Here is an 18717-nt window from a genome sequence, read left to right as displayed (position 1 = left end):
GCTCGATTGTTTGGGTTCTGCTGTTTTTGTTTTTCAGAGGTTTCTGGGTGTTAGGATTTTTCTTCCAAAAGCTAATATCCCTCACGGGAAGGGGTTACCCTTCTCCGGCCAGCTGTAATTATGGGAACGGCGTCCGATAACGGAAAGTGTTAGGTCACCTTCGCAGCGAGCTGTGCTACCTAACGAGGCTCTGTCTGGCCAGCCTTGGCCTGGCCGTGGGGCTCAGCCAGCCTCTGCTGTAGGCCACGTGCAATTAAAACCATCACTTTCCTAATAGCTGGGAAGTGCACGTTATTATTTCCAGCCGTCTCGCTGGATCTTTGTGCAGAGCCTGGTGCCACGGGTGGCGAGCAGGACGGAGCTGCCCCTCTCCCCTTGTCCCCTGCCATCAGCTGCCCCTCTTCTCTCTCTCCCCACAGTGCCACCGTCGTTCTCCTCGGCAGAGCCCACCACCACGTCCGTGCTGGAGGGGCAGTCTGTCCGGCTGGCCTGCGAGTGCCACGGGATCCCCTTCCCTGCCCTGAGCTGGCAGAAGGATGGTAAGGTCCTGCCCCTCAGGGCTTGACCCACCAGGCAGATGCAGACCCCCTGCCCAGGGCAGGTGATACCCCTTGCATGGTTTAGGAGCATTTTGGATGAGCAAACGCCAGGTTAAACTTGAAACCCAGTTGCCAGCCTGCTCCTTGTGGGTCTCCTGCTGCAGCCAAGAGTAAAACCAACTCACATTGCTCTCCTTGGGCAGCAAGGAGTGATTTATATCGAGTAGTGCCCGGCTTCTGGGTGGGATCTGGTCCTGCTGGGAGCCTGAGAGGAGGCTGCTGCCCCCCCTGGGCAGGTGAACCCCTCTCTGCCCACCCCGGGAGCCCGAAGCTGGTGTCTGCAGGAGGGAGGATGCTCTACATCGAGAAGGTGCGGCTGGTGGACGAGGGGACCTACACCTGCGAGTGCAGCAACGCCGCCGGCAGCAGCAGCAAGGAGCATCACCTGGGGGTGCACGGTGAGCCGGGGGACCCCGAGACGTGGGGGTCCTGCTGGGGTGGCTGAAGCTGCCTCTCCTAAGCTGTATGTTTGAGCAAGATATTCTCCCTTGATGCAAGGCCCAGCTGGACCCAAAAGTTCACAGCTATTATCCCCTGCCTTGGGTGTTTTGGAAGGGTTTTCCTGTTTTGGAAGGGATGCTGCCAGCTGGGTTTGCCTGGCCCCCTCCAGCCCCCCTCTTGGCTCCGCTCTGCTTGCAGCTGATGTTTGCTCCAGCAGCACAACTGCACTAATTGCACCCACCGGGATGTGCTTTGCCCTCCTGCTGCCACCAGCCCGCTCCACGGCATTTTTATACCCACTTTCATACCGCCAAGGGCTTTCCTCCAGCCTCACCTCCATCCCCTGTCCCTCTGCCCACAGTGCCGCCGAGGATCCGGGGCAGCAGCAAAGCCCCCAGGAAGGTTTCCGTCATCGAGGCCGGCGAGACGGTTTTGGAGTGCGAGGCCACGGGAAGGCCAGCACCCACGGTGACGTGGCTGAAGGACGGGCAGCCCGTGGCCCTTGGGGACGGGCTCTCGCTGTCGGAGCAGGGCTGGAGGCTGCGCATCGCCCGGGCAGCGCTGGTCCACGCGGGGCGATACGTCTGCCTGGTGGCCAACACGGCGGGGCAGGAGCGCAGGGAGTTCGATGTGGTGGTGCATGGTGAGGGTGGGGGGCACGGCGGGTGGCTGCGGGGAAGGGACACGGGCAGCTGGGCTGGGTGGGGATGTCCCACCACGTGCCCAAAGCATCACGAGCCTGGAGAAGAGGAAAACGTGGAGCAAGTTTGGATAACGCAGCGTGTAAAAGGTTTGGGGACAGGAGAGGGTGAAGAAGCAGAAGTGGCTCCACCAGCCTGTGGCAATGGTTTCTTTCCAGGTTGAGCAGAGCACCTCTTGCTTTACAAAGCTGCTTTCCAAGGACTTGGGGGAACCTTGGGGACTGGGGTGCTGAGCATTTGAGCTGGAAAAGGACTGGGGTGGTGTAGGGCACGTGGCCAGCTTGGTGTCACGCCTGGAGGTATAGGGTTGGGGGTGCAGGTAGGTGGCTGCTGATGGACCTTCTGTGCTCATGGCCTCAACCTGTACAAGCAGGAGGGTGGGAACCAGCTGGGTTCAACATCTGCCACATTTTTTCTGGGTTCAACATCTGCCGCCTTTGTTTCACTCTTCTGCTGTCTCAGTGGCTGCTTTGCAGACAGCTCTTTGTCCCTTCTGCCTCCCCAGTTCCTCCGAAGTTCCTCCAAGGTTCGGGATCCACCAGCATCATCCGTGTGCCTCTGCACAGAGCCCTGACGCTGACCTGCGAGGCCACCGGCGTCCCCCTGCCCACGGTCTCCTGGTCCTGGAACGGCTCTCCTGTCACCCCCGGCGAGCACACGCAAGTGCTCTCAGGTGGGACGAGGGAAGGATGCTGCAAGAGCTCCACGAATGCATTCTGCCCTAACGCTGAGGAGTTCACACCCAGCACAGCTCCCACCCTGCGGGGTGGTACTGGGCTGTGCTGGTGCCTGGATCCGTGCCCTGAGCCCTCTCTGCTCCATGCTCACAGGGGGCTGGATGCTGAGGCTGCCCCGCGTGCGAGCCCAGGATGGTGGCCACTATTCCTGCCTGGCCAGCAACGCCGCTGGGGAGGCCAGGAGGGAGTTCCAGGTGGAGGTCCTGGGTAAGGGAGGGACATCTACCCTCTGATGGGCTCCTCGGGAGCGTCAGAGCTTCAGCTGTGCGGGGACAGCACTGGTCAGCACTGGGTGCAGCGGTGGGAGCTGCAGCACCGGAGTCCTTCGTGCCTTGGTGCACGGACACAGCATCTGGTTTGGTCCAGCTGCTGATGTCCCTGGCCTCTCGCGTTCCTAGTTCCTCCCCACACTGAGGACGTGGATGAGGAAGAGGCCATCACGGTGCCCGAGGGCCACCCTGTCACCTGGTCCTGCCTGGCCGCGGGTGAGCATCTCGCGGGGAGCAGGGGTGGTGGGAGATGGGCGCGGAGCAAGCGGCCGGTTCCAGCCAATGACACAGGAATAGCTGAGGTCGGCTGAGGAGCTTTTTGGGGATAGTTCCTGGCTTTGCAGTTGGGCTGTCCGGAAAGTGCTGGGGAGGGGGCGCCCACGCGGGGAGCTTGTTCCACGACGTCAGCTCCGATCTTTCCAAAACGGAGCAAAAATTCCTCTAATCTGGTTTCTCCTTTTGCAATGGGAGTAATTAATCACCTCCTACTCAGGACAGCTTTCCTTTTTTTTTTTCTTGCTGGCTCATCCAGCAGTCTCTAAAATCCCGATCCAGATTGTGATAAGTCTGGATTTGGGCTGGTGTCCCTGCTTCCCAGCGCAGTGACCCCATCCAGGCTGCGTGCACGCATGGAAAAACTTTTGCACCGAGCCCAAACCCTAATTTCCACCCTGCACAGGCAACCCCCAGCCTGAGGTCACCTGGCTGAAGGACGGCCACCCTCTCCCTGCTGGAGCCACCTCCATCTCCCCCGATGGCTCCGTGCTGCGCATCCCCCAGGCTGCCCCGTCTGACGCCGGCCGCTACTCCTGCGTGGCCTCCAGCCCCGTGGGGGAGCAAACCAAGCACTACCTGCTGAATGTTTCGGGTACGAGGTGGCTTTGGGTGTTGAGTCCTGGGGATATGGGCTTCTGGGGCTTTCTGAGTGCCTGCCCCAGCTGGGTGGTGAGGATCCCTGAGCCCTACAGCCGGCAGTGGGGCTGTGATGGGTGTTAGTGCACACATCTCTCTGCAGCCAGCCCCACGTCTGCTGGAGATGCCCACGATGCTGCCACTGAAGATGTTGTTGTGATCATCAACAACCCCATCTCCCTGCTCTGTGAGGCCCCAGCCTACCCCCCTCCCAGCATCACCTGGCTCAAGGACGAGGTCCCCATCGAAGCCTCGCGGGACGTGCGCCTGCTCCCCGGTACCGCGCCGGCACCCCTTGGCCACCACGGAGCCCCTTTGGGTGCCCAGGGGGTGGGAGTGGGGTCTGTTCTGGGTCTGGTGACACCCAGGGCGATGAGAAGTCGTCATCCTGTAGGAGATGAGAGGCTCAGGCCATCAGAAGGGTGGGCCACATCATCTGGTAATAGCTAGAAGCTTCTCAGCAGCATCAGTGATACCACACGGGTTTTTATAAGCCTGGAAATTGGGCTCTAGAAGAGCGTTGGATGCCCTCCAGTCAGGCTTGCAGGTGGTCAGCAGGGCCTTTAAGATGTCTTCATGTGCTGCACGGGGTTAAACAGCCTCAGCTGTGAGCAGGGACCCTCTCAGGAGACCCCCTTTGCCCAGGTGGCCACGGGCTGCAGATCCTGAACGCCCAGGAAGAGGACGCGGGCACCTACAGCTGCGTTGTGGCCAGCGAGGCTGGGGAGGCCGTGAGGAACTACACCGTGAAGGTCCTGGGTGCGTGAGCTCTCCCTGTGCCTCCTGAGCCCCACCACAACCCCCGACATAATGGGGCCAGTGCCCCTTCCTTCCCTTCACCCTGAGGCGCTGCACGTTGTTGGTTAGAGCAGAGCAAGGGCGTTCGGGGGCTCTTCCCTCCTCCCAACCATGTCTCCTCTCCCCACCAGTTCCCCCTTTGATCACCCGAGATGTCCCTTCGGGGGAATTTGCCACGACAGAGGTGAGAACCAGTGTCAATAGCACGGTGACACTGGAGTGCGAGACGTGGGCTGTGCCCGAGCCGACCATCCAGTGGTACAAGGACGGGCAGGTGAGGTCCCAAGGGTGGCCAGGGAGCAGCTGCTGTTTTTTTTGGGGGGGACACACACCCTTGGTATGGCTGGCTGGGCTCTGCCCCGCTCCTGCATGCCTCAGCCCTGGTGTATAATCACTCCTCTTCCTCGCCTTGGGGCTGGGGACCCCACGCAGCTCCTGGAAAGCGCCGGCCACCTCCAGATCCTCCAGGAGGGGCAGGTCCTTCGGATCAAACCTGCTGGTGTCCCGGACTCGGGGCACTACACCTGCGTGGCCACCAACCCCCTGGGTGCAGACGACAAGGACTTCAGCCTGCACGTGCAGGGTGAGCCCTGGGCGAGCTGGGGTGGGGGGCGTCCCGGGGAGAGGGGTCCCTACGGGGGTCCCCCATGGGATCAGGGTGGAGAGGGGTGTGTGTGCGCTGGATAACGTGCGTCTTGCCATCTCTGGCTGCACCTGGGGGTAATGCCCCCCTCCCCACAGCTCACAGCAGCCTGTCCCCGCAGTGCCGCCCCTCTTCCAACACCAGCTGAGCCCCGGCGAAGCCTTCGAGATCCTGTACCAGGAGGAGGACGGGGACGGGGAGGTGACAGAGCACCGCCAGGCTGTCCTCCACCAGCCCGCCGCGCTCTCCTGCGACACCAACGCCATCCCACCCCCCCGGCTCACCTGGTACAAGGACGGGGAGCCCCTCGCCCCTGGCCCCGGGGTGCTCATCCTGCTAGGTAATGCTCCTGCCATGAAAGCATCCCCAGCACGGGGGGGTCGGATCCTGTCCTTTTGCTCCTGCCAACACGCGCAGCACCCGTGGGACCCTTACTGCCTCACCGGGGCTGCGTGGGGGCCGTGCACAGCGGGGTGGGAAAGGGATGGTGGATGGGACCCCCACCACGGGGCTGTCCCCACCTTGCCCCCCCCGTGCTGCAGGGGGCCGGGTGCTGCAGCTGCCCGTGGTGCAGGAGGAGGACGCGGGCAGGTACACGTGCGAGGCATCCAACGAGGCGGGCAGGGACCGCGTGCACTACGAGCTGGAGGTGCTGGGTGAGTGAGGAGGGGCTGGGAGATACCGGGAGGGGGGATTCAGCAGCCCCTGACCCCCCTGCTTCCAGCTGCCCCGGCCATCCGTGGTGCTGAGGAGGAGCAGGTCGAGGAGGTGACAGCCACCACCAACAGCACCGTCCGATTCGAGTGCCCAGCCAGCGGGCGCCCGGTGCCCGCGGTGTCCTGGCTCCGGGACCACGTCCCCATCGCGGCCAGCCCGCGGCACCAGCTCCTGGAGGGGGGCACGGTCCTGCAGGTCGGTGTCCCCATGCTCAGGGGGTGGCTGTGCCGGGGGGACAGGGCTTTATTCAGTCCCCGAGGAGGGGCTGGCTGCGCACCGAACCCCAGTGGTGGCTGGCTGGGGGTCCCCAGTGGGGCTGTGTCCCCTTGCAGGTGGCCGTGGCAGAGGTGGGTGACGCTGGCAGCTACGTGTGTGTGGCCGAGAACCCGGCCGGTTCAGCTGAGAAGCATTTTGCTCTCACTGTGCAGGGTAAGGCAGCCCTGCTGACGCTTCCCTGGGTCGCTGATCTGCCTCCCTCCTCCTCTTCCTCCTCCTCTTCCTCCTCCTCCACCACTCCATGGCAGCCCCCAGCTGGAGCCATCCTCTAGAGGATGGGGTGAGCCTCCCACCGGGGGGCTGGCAGCAAACACCGCTCTGTGGCTCCTGTGTTTTTTGGGTGCCCTCCACCTGCCCTGGCCATGCAGGTGTCTGAAGTGCATCCCCCAAACTCTGGCTTGCAGAGGGCTCTGCAGCACCTCGCTGGCTGCAAACACAGCCAGGAATATGGGGCTTGGGATTTGGCCCCTGCTCACTCCCCACATCCCTGCTCCTCCTCCCCAGAGCCCCCAGGTGCTGAGGACCCCCAGGAGGAGACGCTCAGTGCTGACATGGGCAGCCCCCTCGTCCTGAGCTGTGCAGCCACCGCCGTGCCCGCTGTCACCTGGCTGAAGGACGGGAGGACACTGGGTACGCACGGAGGTGGTGACGTGCCGGGCTTCTGCCCCCAGCCCTGCCTCGCTTTCCCTATTTCTAATCCCACTGTGAGAAAACCTCAGGGCCCTGCAGGGGAGGAGGCAGAGCATGAACGCGTTGGTGTTTTTCCTGCATGTTTTTAGGAGGTTTTGCTTCTGTCTCAGCAATGAATGCTAAGGGATTTGGGCATGGGATGCGACGCAGGGGTGTGGTGCTGAGCTCTCGGGGTACCAGCCATTCGAGTGCCACCAGAACTGGGGTTTGCTCCCCAAACTCTATCTCCTTCCTCCTGCAAACCTGCAGAGCCCACACCTCTCCTTTAACCAACCGGGGCCCCAGGGGTGGGAACTGGGGGGGACAGAGCACAACAGGGAGCCTGGGGAGGGCTCTGCAGAGGAGCACGACCACAACCCCCTCTGCCCCATCTCCTGGCAGCAAGCAGCCCCGAGCAGGGCCTGGTGCCTGGGGGGGGGCAGCTGCAGATCAGCGCCCTGCAGCCCTCCCACCAGGGCCGGTACACCTGCCTGGCACGGGGTGAGGGCGCCGAGATGCGCAAGGACTTCTTGGTGCTGGTGCAAGGTGAGGCTCGATGGGTTGGTGGGGGGCCCTGGGCTCTCCCCCCCATGGGGAGCCTTCCTCCTCCTCTTTTTCTTGTCCTCCTCAGCCTCTCTCTTCTCTTTCTCGCACAGTGCCACCCCGCATCCTTGGCGCAGGGGTCCCCAGCGAGCACAGCGTGCTGGAGGGCGGCGAGGTGAGGCTGGAGTGCCAGGCAGAGGGGCAGCCACCCCCCCAAATCTCCTGGCTGAAGGACGGGCAGCCCCTGCAGCTGCAGCCCCCATCACGTGCCCAGTAAGTCAATGGGGAGGGGACGGGGACACTGCTGTCCTTGCAGCGCACCCCAAATCCTACAGCCTGGGGCGCAACCAGGCACGGAGCATCCCTCCCCCGTGGGTGCTTTGGGGGGTGCTGGTGTCACCGCGGTGCTGTCCCATGCAGGGTGTCACCGGATGGCAGTGCTCTGCTCCTCGAGGCGCTGCGTGCTGCCGATTCGGGTGCCTACACCTGCCTGGCACGCAACGGCGCAGGCGAGGATGCGCGGCTGCACGTGCTGAGCGTGCTGGGTGAGTGGGGCTGGGGGGCACTGGGCACGGCCACCCGTCCCCAGCAGCCTCATCTCTGCCTCTTGTCCCCTCGCCCAGTGCCCCCCGTCATCGAGGGAGGTGCCGGTGGCTCTGACGTGGTCCGTGGTGTCCTGTCCGCGGCGGCCACCCTGCGGTGCCGGGCACGGGGGTCCCCTCCGCTGCGTGTGAGCTGGCTGAAGGACGGGCTGCCCCTGCGGCTGTCCCCACGTGTCACGCTGCTCTCGGCCGGGCACGTCCTCAGGTGAGAGAGGTGCTGGGGGGATGCTTGGCTGCGGGTTTTTTGGGCAGCTCCCGGGTCTGCGTGGCAGAGGTGTCAGGTGGAGATGTTGGAAGCACCCTTCTCCAGGTGATCCTGCCACTGACATCTCTTTCTCTTCTTCCTCCTTCTCCTCCTCCTCGTGCCCTGCTCCCCGGGGTAGGATCTCCCGCACACAGGTCTCTGATGCCGGGCTCTACACCTGTGTTGTCTCCAGCCAGGCAGGGGTGGCCGATCGCAGCTTCGTCCTGCAGATACTGGGTATGGAGGAGCCGGGGATTTGAGGGGGAGCAGAGCGGGTGGGGGCACCCTGGCACCGGTTTTGCTTGCAGAGCGCTTGTTGTGCAAGCTGAGCTGGCCCTTGGGTGGGCTCGGGAAGGACGGAGCAAGGAGGGACCAGCCTGAAAGCAGACCCAGAGCAGCCCAGTGCTGGGCAAACCCCTGCAGGAGGCTGAGCCACCTCCGGGTGCTCTCGGGATGGTGGCCGTTTGCCAAAACCATCCCTAGTGCCTGGGACCCCCTGGGAGCTTTTCTCCCACTGCCCCACTAAGGAGATGGCTCCGTCCCCAGCACCCCCTGTCCTGGAGAGCCCGGAGAGCAGCGAGGAGCAGGTGGTGGCCAAGGGCTCCGATGTCACCTTCGCCTGTGAAGCCAGCGGGTCCCCGGCACCAGCAGTGACCTGGCTGAAGCTCGCCGAGACCCCAGCACTGCCAAGCAAGAGGGTGGCCGACGGCCCACGGCTGAGCCTGGGGGCTGTGGGGCCGGCCGACACGGGGGTGTACGCCTGCGTGGCCTCCAACGAGGCCGGGGAAGCCAGCAGAGCCTTCAGCCTCCTGGTGATGGGTGCGTGCCTCCCCTGGGCTGGGGGCGCTGACCCTGGGGAGCAGCCGAGGGACGAGCCCTCCCGGCTCCCCCTGCGCTTTGCAGAGCCCCCCAAAATTGAGGATGCGTCCCACCCCACCGAGATGGCCGTGGCCGTGGGCGCCCCGCTGGAGCTGACCTGCGTGGTGGGGGGGGTCCCTGCGCCTGCTGTCACCTGGGAGAAGGACGGGCAGCTGCTGGCAGGGCCCTGGCTCTCGGTGGGGAACGAGAGCACGCTCCGCATCGACAGCATGGAGGTGGGGGCTCCTCCTCCCCTTCCTCACTTGTGTTCTCTTTCTGGCTTGTTTTTGCCTAATTTTTCCCATTCCTGGCTTTGTGTAGGTGGCTGACTCCGGCTTGTACACCTGCCTGGCCGTGAGCCCTGCTGGGGAGGACAGCAGGAGCTTCCACGTCAGCGCCCAAGGTAGCATGGCCCCCCGTAGGGAGGGTGCGTGGGGGTGAGGGTCAGGGTGCGCAGGGCTTTGGGGTCAAATTTGGACACATCAGGGGGTACTATAAGCATCTGAGGGGGATCTGGAGCAGAACACGGTAGCCCCAGAGACTAGGGGGGGGGGCTATTTGTGGATAAACGAGGATGGATGGGGACAGGCATGGGGGTGCTCAGCTACCACCCATCCCACAGCCCCTCTCGGTACCACGGGCACCACTGAGACCCTCAGCATCACCGCCGTGCCGGGGGGGCAGCTCACCCTGGAGTGCCCTGTGGATGCCGTGCCGCCCCCCTACATCGAATGGCACCGGGAGGGCTCCCCGCTGCGGGTAGGTGTGCCGGGGGGGCTGCGGGGCCGGGTCCCCCCCCCATCTCAGCCCCATTGTGCTCGCTGTGGGCACAGCCGCTGACCGGGGCTGCCCTTGGGGGGTGTCAGGGGGATGCCCGCAGGCAGACCCTGGCTGAGGGCCGGTTCCTGAGGATCTGGGACGTGGGGGCAGCAGACGGGGGGGAGTACGTCTGCAGGGCTGGCACCGCAACGGGGAACAGCAGGCAGAGCTTCCAGGTGGAAATTCACGGTGAGCATCGCCCTGCCACAAGGCTTGGACGGGGAGAGCGCGTTCCCTGAGCATCCCTTTCATCGGGGACAGAGATGTGCAATATTTTGGGGTCTCCTATGGATGGGGCAATAGGAAAAGAGGCACGGGTTGGGTTTGATTTCTCCTTCTCCGAGCTCTGTCGTTCATTTTCTCCCTTCCCCACGGGTGCTGCCGCAGTGGCCCCACACATCCAGCCAGGCCCCGAGGAGGTGAACGTGCCCACGAACGGGTCGGCCACGCTGCTGTGCCACGCAGAGGGGTGGCCCACGCCCCGGGTGACGTGGAGGAAGGACGGGCAGCTCCTGTCCCTTCGTGGCACCAGCAGGTACGAGGCTTTGCAGCTTGGTGGCACCCAGAGCTGGCTCCCAGTTGAGCCCCTGTCCCCATGCCCGCTCAGGGGACGTGCCCCATCTGGCTGCAGGGTGCCCGTCACCCTCCTGGCTGTGTGTCCCTGCGTGTTCCTGGCCATGCACAGCCCTCGAGGGCTCTCCCTCCCTCCCCAGGCTGCAGCTGCTGCCCGATGGCTCCCTGCACATTGACCCCGTCCGGGTGCAGGATTCTGGCTACTACCTCTGCGTGGCCTCCAGCCCTGCTGGCTCTGACCGGCGGGGCCTGGATCTCCGTGTCCAGGGTAAGCAGGAAAGTGAGCTGCATCCCTCCTGCGCCCCTGCTGCCACCCGTTATTTCTGGGCAGCTCTCATCGGTACAACACCGCGCTGCTGCCCACTGCTTGCCCCCTCCGGGCAGCTCCCAGCTCCCCGTTTGCCTTCCTGCAGTTCCTCCTGCCATCACCCCCGGCCCCCCCAGCCTCACCCTGCTGGCCCAGCAGCCAGCCTGGCTGCCCTGCGATGCATCAGGCTCCCCTGCACCCCAGGTCCGGTGGGAAAAGGACGGCCACCCCCTGAACCCACACCTCCTGCCCGGTGCTTACAGGTACCCTCCTTGCCCCCTGGGTTGTTTTTTTTTTCCCCCTCTTGTTGCTCCCCATGGTGCAGGGGCTGTCCCCAACGTGTGCTGTGCCCACGCAGGGTGCAGACCTCGGGCTCGCTGCTCATCACCAGCCCCAGCCCCCGGGACGAGGGGTGGTTCGAGTGCATCGCCACCAACGCCGCCGGAGAGGCGCGCAAGGTGTTCCTCGTGTCTGTCCACGGTGAGCCCTGGGGGGCTGTGAGTACTGCAGGGAGCTGCCTTATTGGGGTCTCTCCCCCCCACTTAGACATGATGTAGCCGTGCTTCAGCCCCCGCTGCACTTGAGTCCCTTCTAGGGGACTTGGGAATTGAGGCAACAGAAATATCCGCATCCGTGTGCGTCAGGTCCAGCTCCCCTGCAGCACGGGCCGTGCACCCTGCTCACCTCCCTCCTTTCCTCCTCCAGTGCCCCCCACCATTGCCGATGACCTCACGGATGTGGCCGTCACCCGGCTGTCCCCTGCTGTCCTCACCTGCTATGCCTCCGGCGTGCCCCCACCAGCGGTGTCATGGAGCAAGGATGGGGCTCAGCTGGGCAGCCGAGGGGGCGGCTACCGCGTCCTGCCCACAGGTAGGGGCTCAGGGCAGGGCACTGGGGGGCAGCGGGTCCCTGCAGCCCTCCTGCTGCCCCCTTTTTGCCTTCTAGGAGCCCTGGAGATCAGGCAGGTGCTGCCTGTGCATGCCGGTCGCTACACCTGCACGGCGAGGAGTGCCGCAGGCACTGCCCGAAAACACCTCCGGCTCGTGGTGCACGGTACGTGTGGCTCAGGGGGTCCTGCTCCCTGCACATTGCTGGGGAGATGCTGGTGGCAGCATTTCTGTCTCTTGCAGAGCCCCCCGCCTTGAAGCCCCTGCCCGGCATGGTGATGGTGAAGGTCAATGCCAGCACGGTGCTGTCCTGCGAGGCCAGCGGGGTCCCCCGGCCGGAGGTCACCTGGCAGAAGGATGGTGCCAGCATCGCTGGAGGTGAGCAGGAGCCCACGCTGCCTGCCAGCCCCTGTCCGGGGGTGGATTTGGGTGGCTGAGTTGCCAGCATCACTGGGTGGCTTCCTGAGGACACCTGAAGGGCTGAGGTGCCTGGCCAGCCTCGTGGCTCCCCACTGTGTCCGGTGGCCACTGGAGCTGTTCCTTGGGGCTTTCAGCTGCTCTCTTCTCTCCTCTTCTTCATTCCTGCCTGTCCCACAGGGCCTGGGCTCAAGGTGCTCCCCAGCGGGCAGCTGCACCTCCTCCGAGCCTCCCTGGCAGACGCTGGCAGCTACCTGTGCGTGGCTCGCAACCCCTCGGGCACTGCCATGGGGAGGACCAGGCTGATCGTGCAAGGTAAGGCTGGAGTTGTGGCCCCAGCGCTCACCTGGTCCTCTGCTTGCTCCCCTTGTTCCTCCCCTCTCCATCCCTGGCACGCAGCAGAAATGTGGCTGCCAGCTCGGTGCCCCCAGCATCAATCAGTGTAGGCACTCGCCCCTCTCCTCCCTGCTGCTCCTGGGGGGTCACGCAGGGCACTGAGAGCAGCCCAGGCTGCCGAGCTCTGAGTCTGCCTCCAAACCACCCCAATTAACCCTGGGACCAGCTCTGTGGCTGTCCAGGATGTCTTCCCTGGGCATTGCCTTGCTGTAGCTGAGGACAGGCTTGAGGGTTGGGGTGCTGGAGACGGGCTGTGGGCACCCCCACAGCAGCCCCAGCGGAGGCCACAGACAGCTCTGAGGGCAAATTCACAGCATCCCTGGACCCCAACGGGTTGCTGGTGTGAAAGTGATGACGTCTGTCCCACCCAGTGCCCCCGACCATCGCGGCCGGCCCCTTGGAGCTGGCAGTGCTGGAGGGGCAGGACGTGCTGCTGCCCTGCGCTGCCCGCGGCGTCCCCGAGCCCCGCGTGTCCTGGAGCCGGGAGGGAGCCCCAATGCAGGACCGTGGTGGGACCATCACCATCCTGCCATCCGGGGAGCTGCTGCTCCGCCACGTCCAGGTGAGCACAGGCCCTGAATTTACCAAAGCAGCTGAATTTACCAAAAAAAAAAATGTGTATCGGGGTGGAGATGCACCCCGTGACGGGCACCACACCCTTTCCGTGCGCAGGAAGGCGACGCCGGCAGCTACTCCTGCACCGCGGTGAATTCGGCGGGGAAGGCCGTCCGCCGGCTCTCCCTCGGGGTGCACACCCTGCCCACCTTCACCCGCCGGCCCGGGGACGTGGTCCTGAGCCAGGGCGAGCAGCTGGAGCTGGTGTGTGAGGCCACGGGCAGCCCCGAGCCCCGCATCTCCTGGACGGCGGACGGGCAGCCCCTCACCGGTGCGTGGGCAGCTGGGGTGGAGGGTCCCAGGGTCGGGGGAGGGCACTGCCCTACCTCCCTCCTGGCTTTTGCACGTTTTGGGGTCCTGGAGTGTTTGGTGACACGGGTTATAACCCCACTTGGGTTGTTTTTGGTTTTTTTTTGGGGGGTTGCTCACTGCAGAGGGTGTATCAGGGCAGCGTGGCCGGAGCATCCTGCGGCGGGCAGCAGCCACCCACGCCGACAGTGGCACCTACGTGTGCCGTGCTGAGAACAGCGCCGGCACCATCAGGGCCACCAGCTTCGTCTCCGTCATGGGTAGGTGCCCTTGGGGTGGCTGGGACCCAGCACACCCAGCCGTCCCCACTCCTCTCCCACCCCTCTCCCTTCTTCCCCAGAGGCACCCGTGGTGAGGGGGGCCCTCAGCACCTACCAAGTCGAGCCCCCCGGAGGCGATGTCCTCCTCGACTGTGACACCCGGGGTCACCCCGCGCCCTTCGTCCGCTGGAGCAAGGACGGGGTGCCGGTGGGAGCCACCCGGCGGCTGCGCCAGCTGCAGAATGGATCACTGGCCATCCGCAGCCTGGGGGTGAGAGGGGGTTTTGGGGAGGGAGGCAGGTGGGCAGCACGTTTTGGGAGATTTTGTGGCAAAGCCGAGCATCCCAGAAGTGCCTTTGCCACCCCGTTGTGGGTTCGTGGCTGTGCTGACGCTGTCGTAACACCAGGGTGCCGATGCGGGGCTTTACCGGTGCGTGGCGGAGAACGAGGCGGGCACGGCAGCGAAGGTGGTCACCCTGGCCCTGCAGAGTGAGTCCTGCCCCATTATATCCTCATTTTTTTGGGGGGAAAAGGGTGTTTTAGGCTTCTGCCTGCTTTTTTGCCGTGTGGGACAGGTGGTTTGGGGCAGAGGGAGAGGGTCAGGCTGGGGGGGAGCTGGAAGAAGACGAGAAGAAAAGGTTCAGGGAGGTGATGGACTTCTGCCCTTGGCCCCATCTGAGTGTCTAAAGGCCCCCAACGCCTGCACAACCCCAGGGGAAGGTGACACTTTGCGGGTCCCTTTCCCTGCCCAGGTGCCCCCGTGGTGGTGGTGACGCCACGGGCGGTGTCGGTGCGCACTGGGCAGCGGGTGCTGCTGCACTGCGCGGTGTCGGGGGAGCCCACCCCGTCCGTGGAGTGGCAGTGGGATGGGGAAGCACTGCCAGAGGGGCCCCGAGGCCGCATCCTGCCCAACGCCACGCTGCTGCTGCCTGCTGCCAGCCCCCGGGACACCGGCACCTACACCTGCATCGCTCGCAACGCCCTGGGCTCTGCCGCTGCCCGCGCCTCCCTCGTGGTGCGAGGTGGGTGTCTGGAGGCTTCTGGCCTCTTGGTAGCTTGGGAGGATATTGCTTCTCCGTTCTTACTTTAAATCCCTTGGTTTGCACGCGGTTTTTCTCTCTCCCATCTCTTCCATCACTCATTTGTCCGAGCTAAAGGGCTGAGCCAAGCCAAAGCCTTCCTGAAGCAGCTGCTGCGTGCGAGCCTGTGGCCTCCATGAGCCCTTTGGCTCTCCCAGGCTTCCTGAATTTGCTGCCGGTGATTAAATTCCTGTGTCCCAGGGGTCCTGCTAAATGCCCAGGCACATCCTCTCTCGGGGAGCAGATTGCCAGGCCGAGCGGCGGTGCGGCGGAAGCGCCGTGTGCCCTCTGCGCGGCTGCTGGCGTTTTGCTGCCAGGCGTGCTGGAAAGGCAAAAAAAAATTGGGATCGGGGCCAGGAACGCGTATGGGTGCAGAGAAGGGGCTTGGGGCATGCTGGGGGCAGGTATTGGTGCATGTTGGGGGGTGTAAGGTGTGGGGCCACGCTCACAGCATCCCCTGTCCATACGTGGCACTGCGCATTTGGGGGCTGTGCGTGCATCCAGGTGGGGATGCTGCTGGCCTTGCTCTGGTGGCTTTCCCGTGGGCGAGCAGCCCCAGTGCCGTGTTTTGTCCCCAGGGGAGCCGCGCCGGGTGCGGGGCAGCCTGATCGGCGTGATCAACACCCGTGAGTTCGGTGTTGCCACCCTCAATGCCAGCGTGCTGGACGAGCCGCGCTCCGGCACCACCGCCATCCGCACCACCATCAGCGGCGTCCCACGGCACGTCGGTACGTGGTGGCACATCACACCCGTGGTGGCACATCTCTCACCCCTGGGGGGGGGTGATTGACCTGTGTTGGGTGAAAGTCATGGGGGAAAGAGGGAGAAAACCAAGCTGAAATGTACAGCAAGGAGCATCCTGAGAGCAGCGCCCCACTTCCGCGCTGCCGCTCTTGGGGTGCCGGGGGGATTGGGCTGGGTGCCCCCCAAGGAGGGTGCTGGCTTCGTGGTGATGTTTTCTTCCCCACCCCAGGGTCGCTGATGCGGGTGCTGGTCACCCTCATGGCCCCCGTTTACTGGTCCTTTGCGCACACCGGTGGGGATGTCCCTGGTGGGATCCTGCTTGCACGGGGCACCTTCAGGCACGAGTCGCAGGTGGAGTTCGGTACAGGTGAGGGATGCTCTGCGTGTGGCTCCCCTGCTGTCACCTCCCTGTGCGAGAAGGGACAGGGGCAGTGCCTGCTCCTGCCTGGCTTTACCATCCCTGTCCCCCACGCACCATCCCCGTGGCCACTGGGGGCTGAGCCTGGTGCTCTCCTGGGCTCGGTGCCGCCCGGCGGGCAGTGGAGCTGGTTTTGGGGTGCTGTGTGCCACCCTCCCATCCCCATAGGTGACCTCCTGCGCATCACCCACCTTGCCCGGGGTGCGGATGCCAGCGGCACCCTGCTGCTGGACAGCGTGCTCAGCGGCTCCGTGCCCGAGAGCATCGGCGAGGCCACGCTGCTGCTGCAGGTGCCGGAGCTTCCCACCCTCCCTGCCAGAGCGTGGCCGAGGGGGTCTCTGAGGGGGTCTACAGCCTGATTCCCCCCTCCTGCTCCCTCCCCAGGACTTCAGCGAGCGCTACGTGCGCACAGGGGCAGGGAGGTTCAGTGGGGAATCGGTGCAGAGCTTCCTGCAGGACGGGCGCCTCGCCCGTGCCCGCTGCAACCACACCATCGAGTACGAGCCCGCTCCTGGTCTTCAGCCGCAGCGGGTGCAGCACATCCAGGCCAGGGAGGTCCAAGCCTCCTTTGACCCAGCCTCGGAGGAGCTCAGCTTCCAGCTCAGCACCTCCCTGGATGCAGGTAATGAGGGGGATGAGAATGGAGAGGAAGGTGCTGGGATCCCTCACGGGTCCTGGGTGGCTGGGAGGGCGCAAAGGCTGCTTCCCTTCAGTGACACGTCCCTTCTCAGCCACCTCTGCTTGCTCCCCAGGAGACCAGTGCCCACCAGGATTTGTTCTGGGCCCTCAGCAGCTGCACTGCCTTGGTACGGACCTTCACTGGGGCAGGGTCTGCATGGTGGTTTGGGGCTGGAAGGTCCCCATGGGGTGTAGGGGTAGTTGAGGGGTTTCTGCCCACAGAGCAGCCCCAGGTGCCATCTCCCTGTCCCCCTCGTGTCCCCAGACATCAACGAGTGTGCCGAGGGCTCCCACGCCTGCCGCTACAACCAGATCTGTGAGAACACCCTGGGGACACATCGCTGCGTGTGCCCCCGCGGGTACCGCTCCCTGGGCGCTGCCTGGCCCTGCCTGGGTACGAGCCCAGCTCCCCCAGGACACGTCCCCGTCCCCCTCCCTGCCCAGTTTCCCCATCTTCATGTATCTCCCTCTCTCTTTGCTCCATCAGACATTAACGAGTGCCTGCACTTTCCTCCGCCGTGCGCCTTCGAGTGCCGCAACCTGCGGGGCTCCTACGAGTGCCTGTGCCCCCCCGGCACGGTCCTGCTGCCGGAGGGCGAGTGCGGTGCAGCAGGGACAGGAGGGGGGGCTGCAGGCAGCACCCCCTGGGACTCCCTCCTGCACTGGCTGGGGCCCGGCAGCCGCCTGCGGGGCCGCTCGCACCCGCGGCTCACCCTCAGCCGAGTGGCGAAGGCTGCGGGGCCGGATGCCCGGGGTCCCTGCCCCTCTGGGTTCGTCAGGAGGAATGGTACCTGCACCGGTGAGTGGGCACGGGGAGGCCAAGGGGCTCTGCAGGGAGTTTGGAGACCACTGCGTGCCCAAAAGTCTGCCTAAAAATCTGCATTTGCCCATTGTTGCCACATCTCCCGGTTCCTTCGCACCCTCGCCCACGGTGTTGGGGTCTCACTGGGCTGGGCTGTGCAGGGAAGGGGAGGTGGGAGCCCCCCAGCAATGGGGCTGAGGGACACCACTGCTTCCCTGCTTGGTTTCACCCCTCTCCTCCCCAGACCTCGACGAGTGCCGGGTGCCAAACCAGTGCCAGCACCAGTGCAGGAACAGCGAGGGCAGCTACCGCTGCGTGTGCCCGCCCGGCTACCGCCTGCTGCCCGACGGGAAGACCTGCCACGGTCAGTGCAGCCTTCCTCGGGGTCTGCAACCCCCGACCCTACAACCACCTGGCTGTGAGGAACCCAGGGCTTTTCTCCTTCCCTGCTACCCACCCCTGCTCTGCCCGCAGACGTGGATGAGTGCAGGGAGGGCACGCTGCGGTGCGCCTCTGGCCAGCTCTGCTTCAACACGCGCGGAGGAGCCCGCTGCGAGGACACCCCCTGCCCCGACGGCTACTGGCGAGGCTCCAGCCCTGGGTGAGCCATCCTGTGGGGTTGTGGGGGGCCCGTACAGTGCCACTCCTGCTGGTGCTGTGTTCTGGGCACCCTTGGCTGCTCCTTGATGCCCCGCTGTGGGTGCAGGGTGTGCTTCAGCCACTGCGCCCCGGACTGCGGTGCGGATGGCCCCGCGGTGCTGCGCTACGTGCTGCTCCCGCTGCCCCTCGGTGTCCCCGCCGGCCGTGACGTCCTGCGCCTGGCCCCGGGCACTGCCCTCGGTGCCCGCACCCTCTTCTCGCTGCTGGAGCAGGATGGGGGCAGCCCCTTCGCCCTGCGTGCCGAGCAGGGCCGAGGTGTCATCGCCACGCTGCGCCCGCTGCACGCGCCCGGCACCCATCGCCTCCGGGTGCAGGCGCTGACCCCGGGAGCGCGGCGGGCGCGCAGCATCTTCCTCATCATCATCTCCATCTCGCCCTACCCCTACTGATGCAGCTGGGGGGGGGGGGCAAATCCGGTGCCAGCCCTGCAGGGTTGTGCCACCTCCAGTCCCTCGGCATCGCACGGGTGGGGACATGGCTCAGGGAGAGCTGAGCTCGCACCGTCCTGTTCCCTGCTGGAGATCCCCTGCTGGTGGAGGAGCCCTCGCTGTCCCCTGCCCCCCCCCGGCAGCCCCCACCTCTATTACCTTCACCTAGGATCAGTTCCTGACTCAGCAGAGCCCCGGGGGGGGGACACAAGTCCCATGGGGGACGAGGTGTCCCGCCAGCCTGCTGCAAACACCAGGTTTTGTTGCAACGCAGGCGGTTTTGGAACAAACACAGCTCGAAGTGGCCTTGGCTGTG

General features: G+C 65.0%; 1 protein-coding gene across 1 annotated transcript in view; it reads left to right on the top strand.

Annotated features, from left to right (window-relative positions):
* HMCN2 (hemicentin 2) overlaps positions 1–18362 on the top strand; it is a gene marked incomplete at both ends in the record, with an annotated part of 37021 nt that extends 18659 nt beyond the window's left edge. Inside the window, 50 exons of the mRNA XM_084298816.1 lie at positions 420–539; positions 836–997; positions 1402–1683; positions 2247–2414; positions 2572–2685; positions 2877–2963; positions 3427–3615; positions 3763–3936; positions 4305–4418; positions 4589–4731; positions 4890–5040; positions 5222–5440; positions 5643–5756; positions 5825–6012; positions 6150–6246; positions 6598–6723; positions 7165–7308; positions 7419–7578; positions 7726–7850; positions 7929–8112; positions 8291–8388; positions 8698–8970; positions 9055–9245; positions 9331–9412; positions 9632–9768; positions 9876–10017; positions 10216–10363; positions 10542–10669; positions 10815–10971; positions 11067–11188; positions 11414–11578; positions 11654–11761; positions 11839–11973; positions 12193–12327; positions 12780–12970; positions 13081–13294; positions 13458–13592; positions 13673–13863; positions 14000–14081; positions 14345–14614; positions 15250–15399; positions 15645–15782; positions 16002–16123; positions 16218–16455; positions 16586–16639; positions 16777–16905; positions 16999–17310; positions 17558–17677; positions 17788–17914; positions 18020–18362. Of these exons, the coding sequence (XP_084154942.1) occupies positions 420–539; positions 836–997; positions 1402–1683; positions 2247–2414; positions 2572–2685; positions 2877–2963; positions 3427–3615; positions 3763–3936; positions 4305–4418; positions 4589–4731; positions 4890–5040; positions 5222–5440; positions 5643–5756; positions 5825–6012; positions 6150–6246; positions 6598–6723; positions 7165–7308; positions 7419–7578; positions 7726–7850; positions 7929–8112; positions 8291–8388; positions 8698–8970; positions 9055–9245; positions 9331–9412; positions 9632–9768; positions 9876–10017; positions 10216–10363; positions 10542–10669; positions 10815–10971; positions 11067–11188; positions 11414–11578; positions 11654–11761; positions 11839–11973; positions 12193–12327; positions 12780–12970; positions 13081–13294; positions 13458–13592; positions 13673–13863; positions 14000–14081; positions 14345–14614; positions 15250–15399; positions 15645–15782; positions 16002–16123; positions 16218–16455; positions 16586–16639; positions 16777–16905; positions 16999–17310; positions 17558–17677; positions 17788–17914; positions 18020–18362 (7898 nt within the window). The remainder of the gene's footprint in view (positions 1–419; positions 540–835; positions 998–1401; positions 1684–2246; positions 2415–2571; positions 2686–2876; positions 2964–3426; positions 3616–3762; positions 3937–4304; positions 4419–4588; positions 4732–4889; positions 5041–5221; positions 5441–5642; positions 5757–5824; positions 6013–6149; positions 6247–6597; positions 6724–7164; positions 7309–7418; positions 7579–7725; positions 7851–7928; positions 8113–8290; positions 8389–8697; positions 8971–9054; positions 9246–9330; positions 9413–9631; positions 9769–9875; positions 10018–10215; positions 10364–10541; positions 10670–10814; positions 10972–11066; positions 11189–11413; positions 11579–11653; positions 11762–11838; positions 11974–12192; positions 12328–12779; positions 12971–13080; positions 13295–13457; positions 13593–13672; positions 13864–13999; positions 14082–14344; positions 14615–15249; positions 15400–15644; positions 15783–16001; positions 16124–16217; positions 16456–16585; positions 16640–16776; positions 16906–16998; positions 17311–17557; positions 17678–17787; positions 17915–18019) is intronic.
* Between the last annotated feature and the right edge of the window lie 355 nt (positions 18363–18717).

This window comes from Netta rufina (assembly GCF_964035555.1).
Source record: "Netta rufina genome assembly, chromosome: 20".
Taxonomy (NCBI): domain Eukaryota; kingdom Metazoa; phylum Chordata; class Aves; order Anseriformes; family Anatidae; genus Netta; species Netta rufina.
The sequence above is the reverse complement of the archived record's forward strand: the minus strand, read 5'-3'. Positions and strand labels throughout refer to the sequence as shown.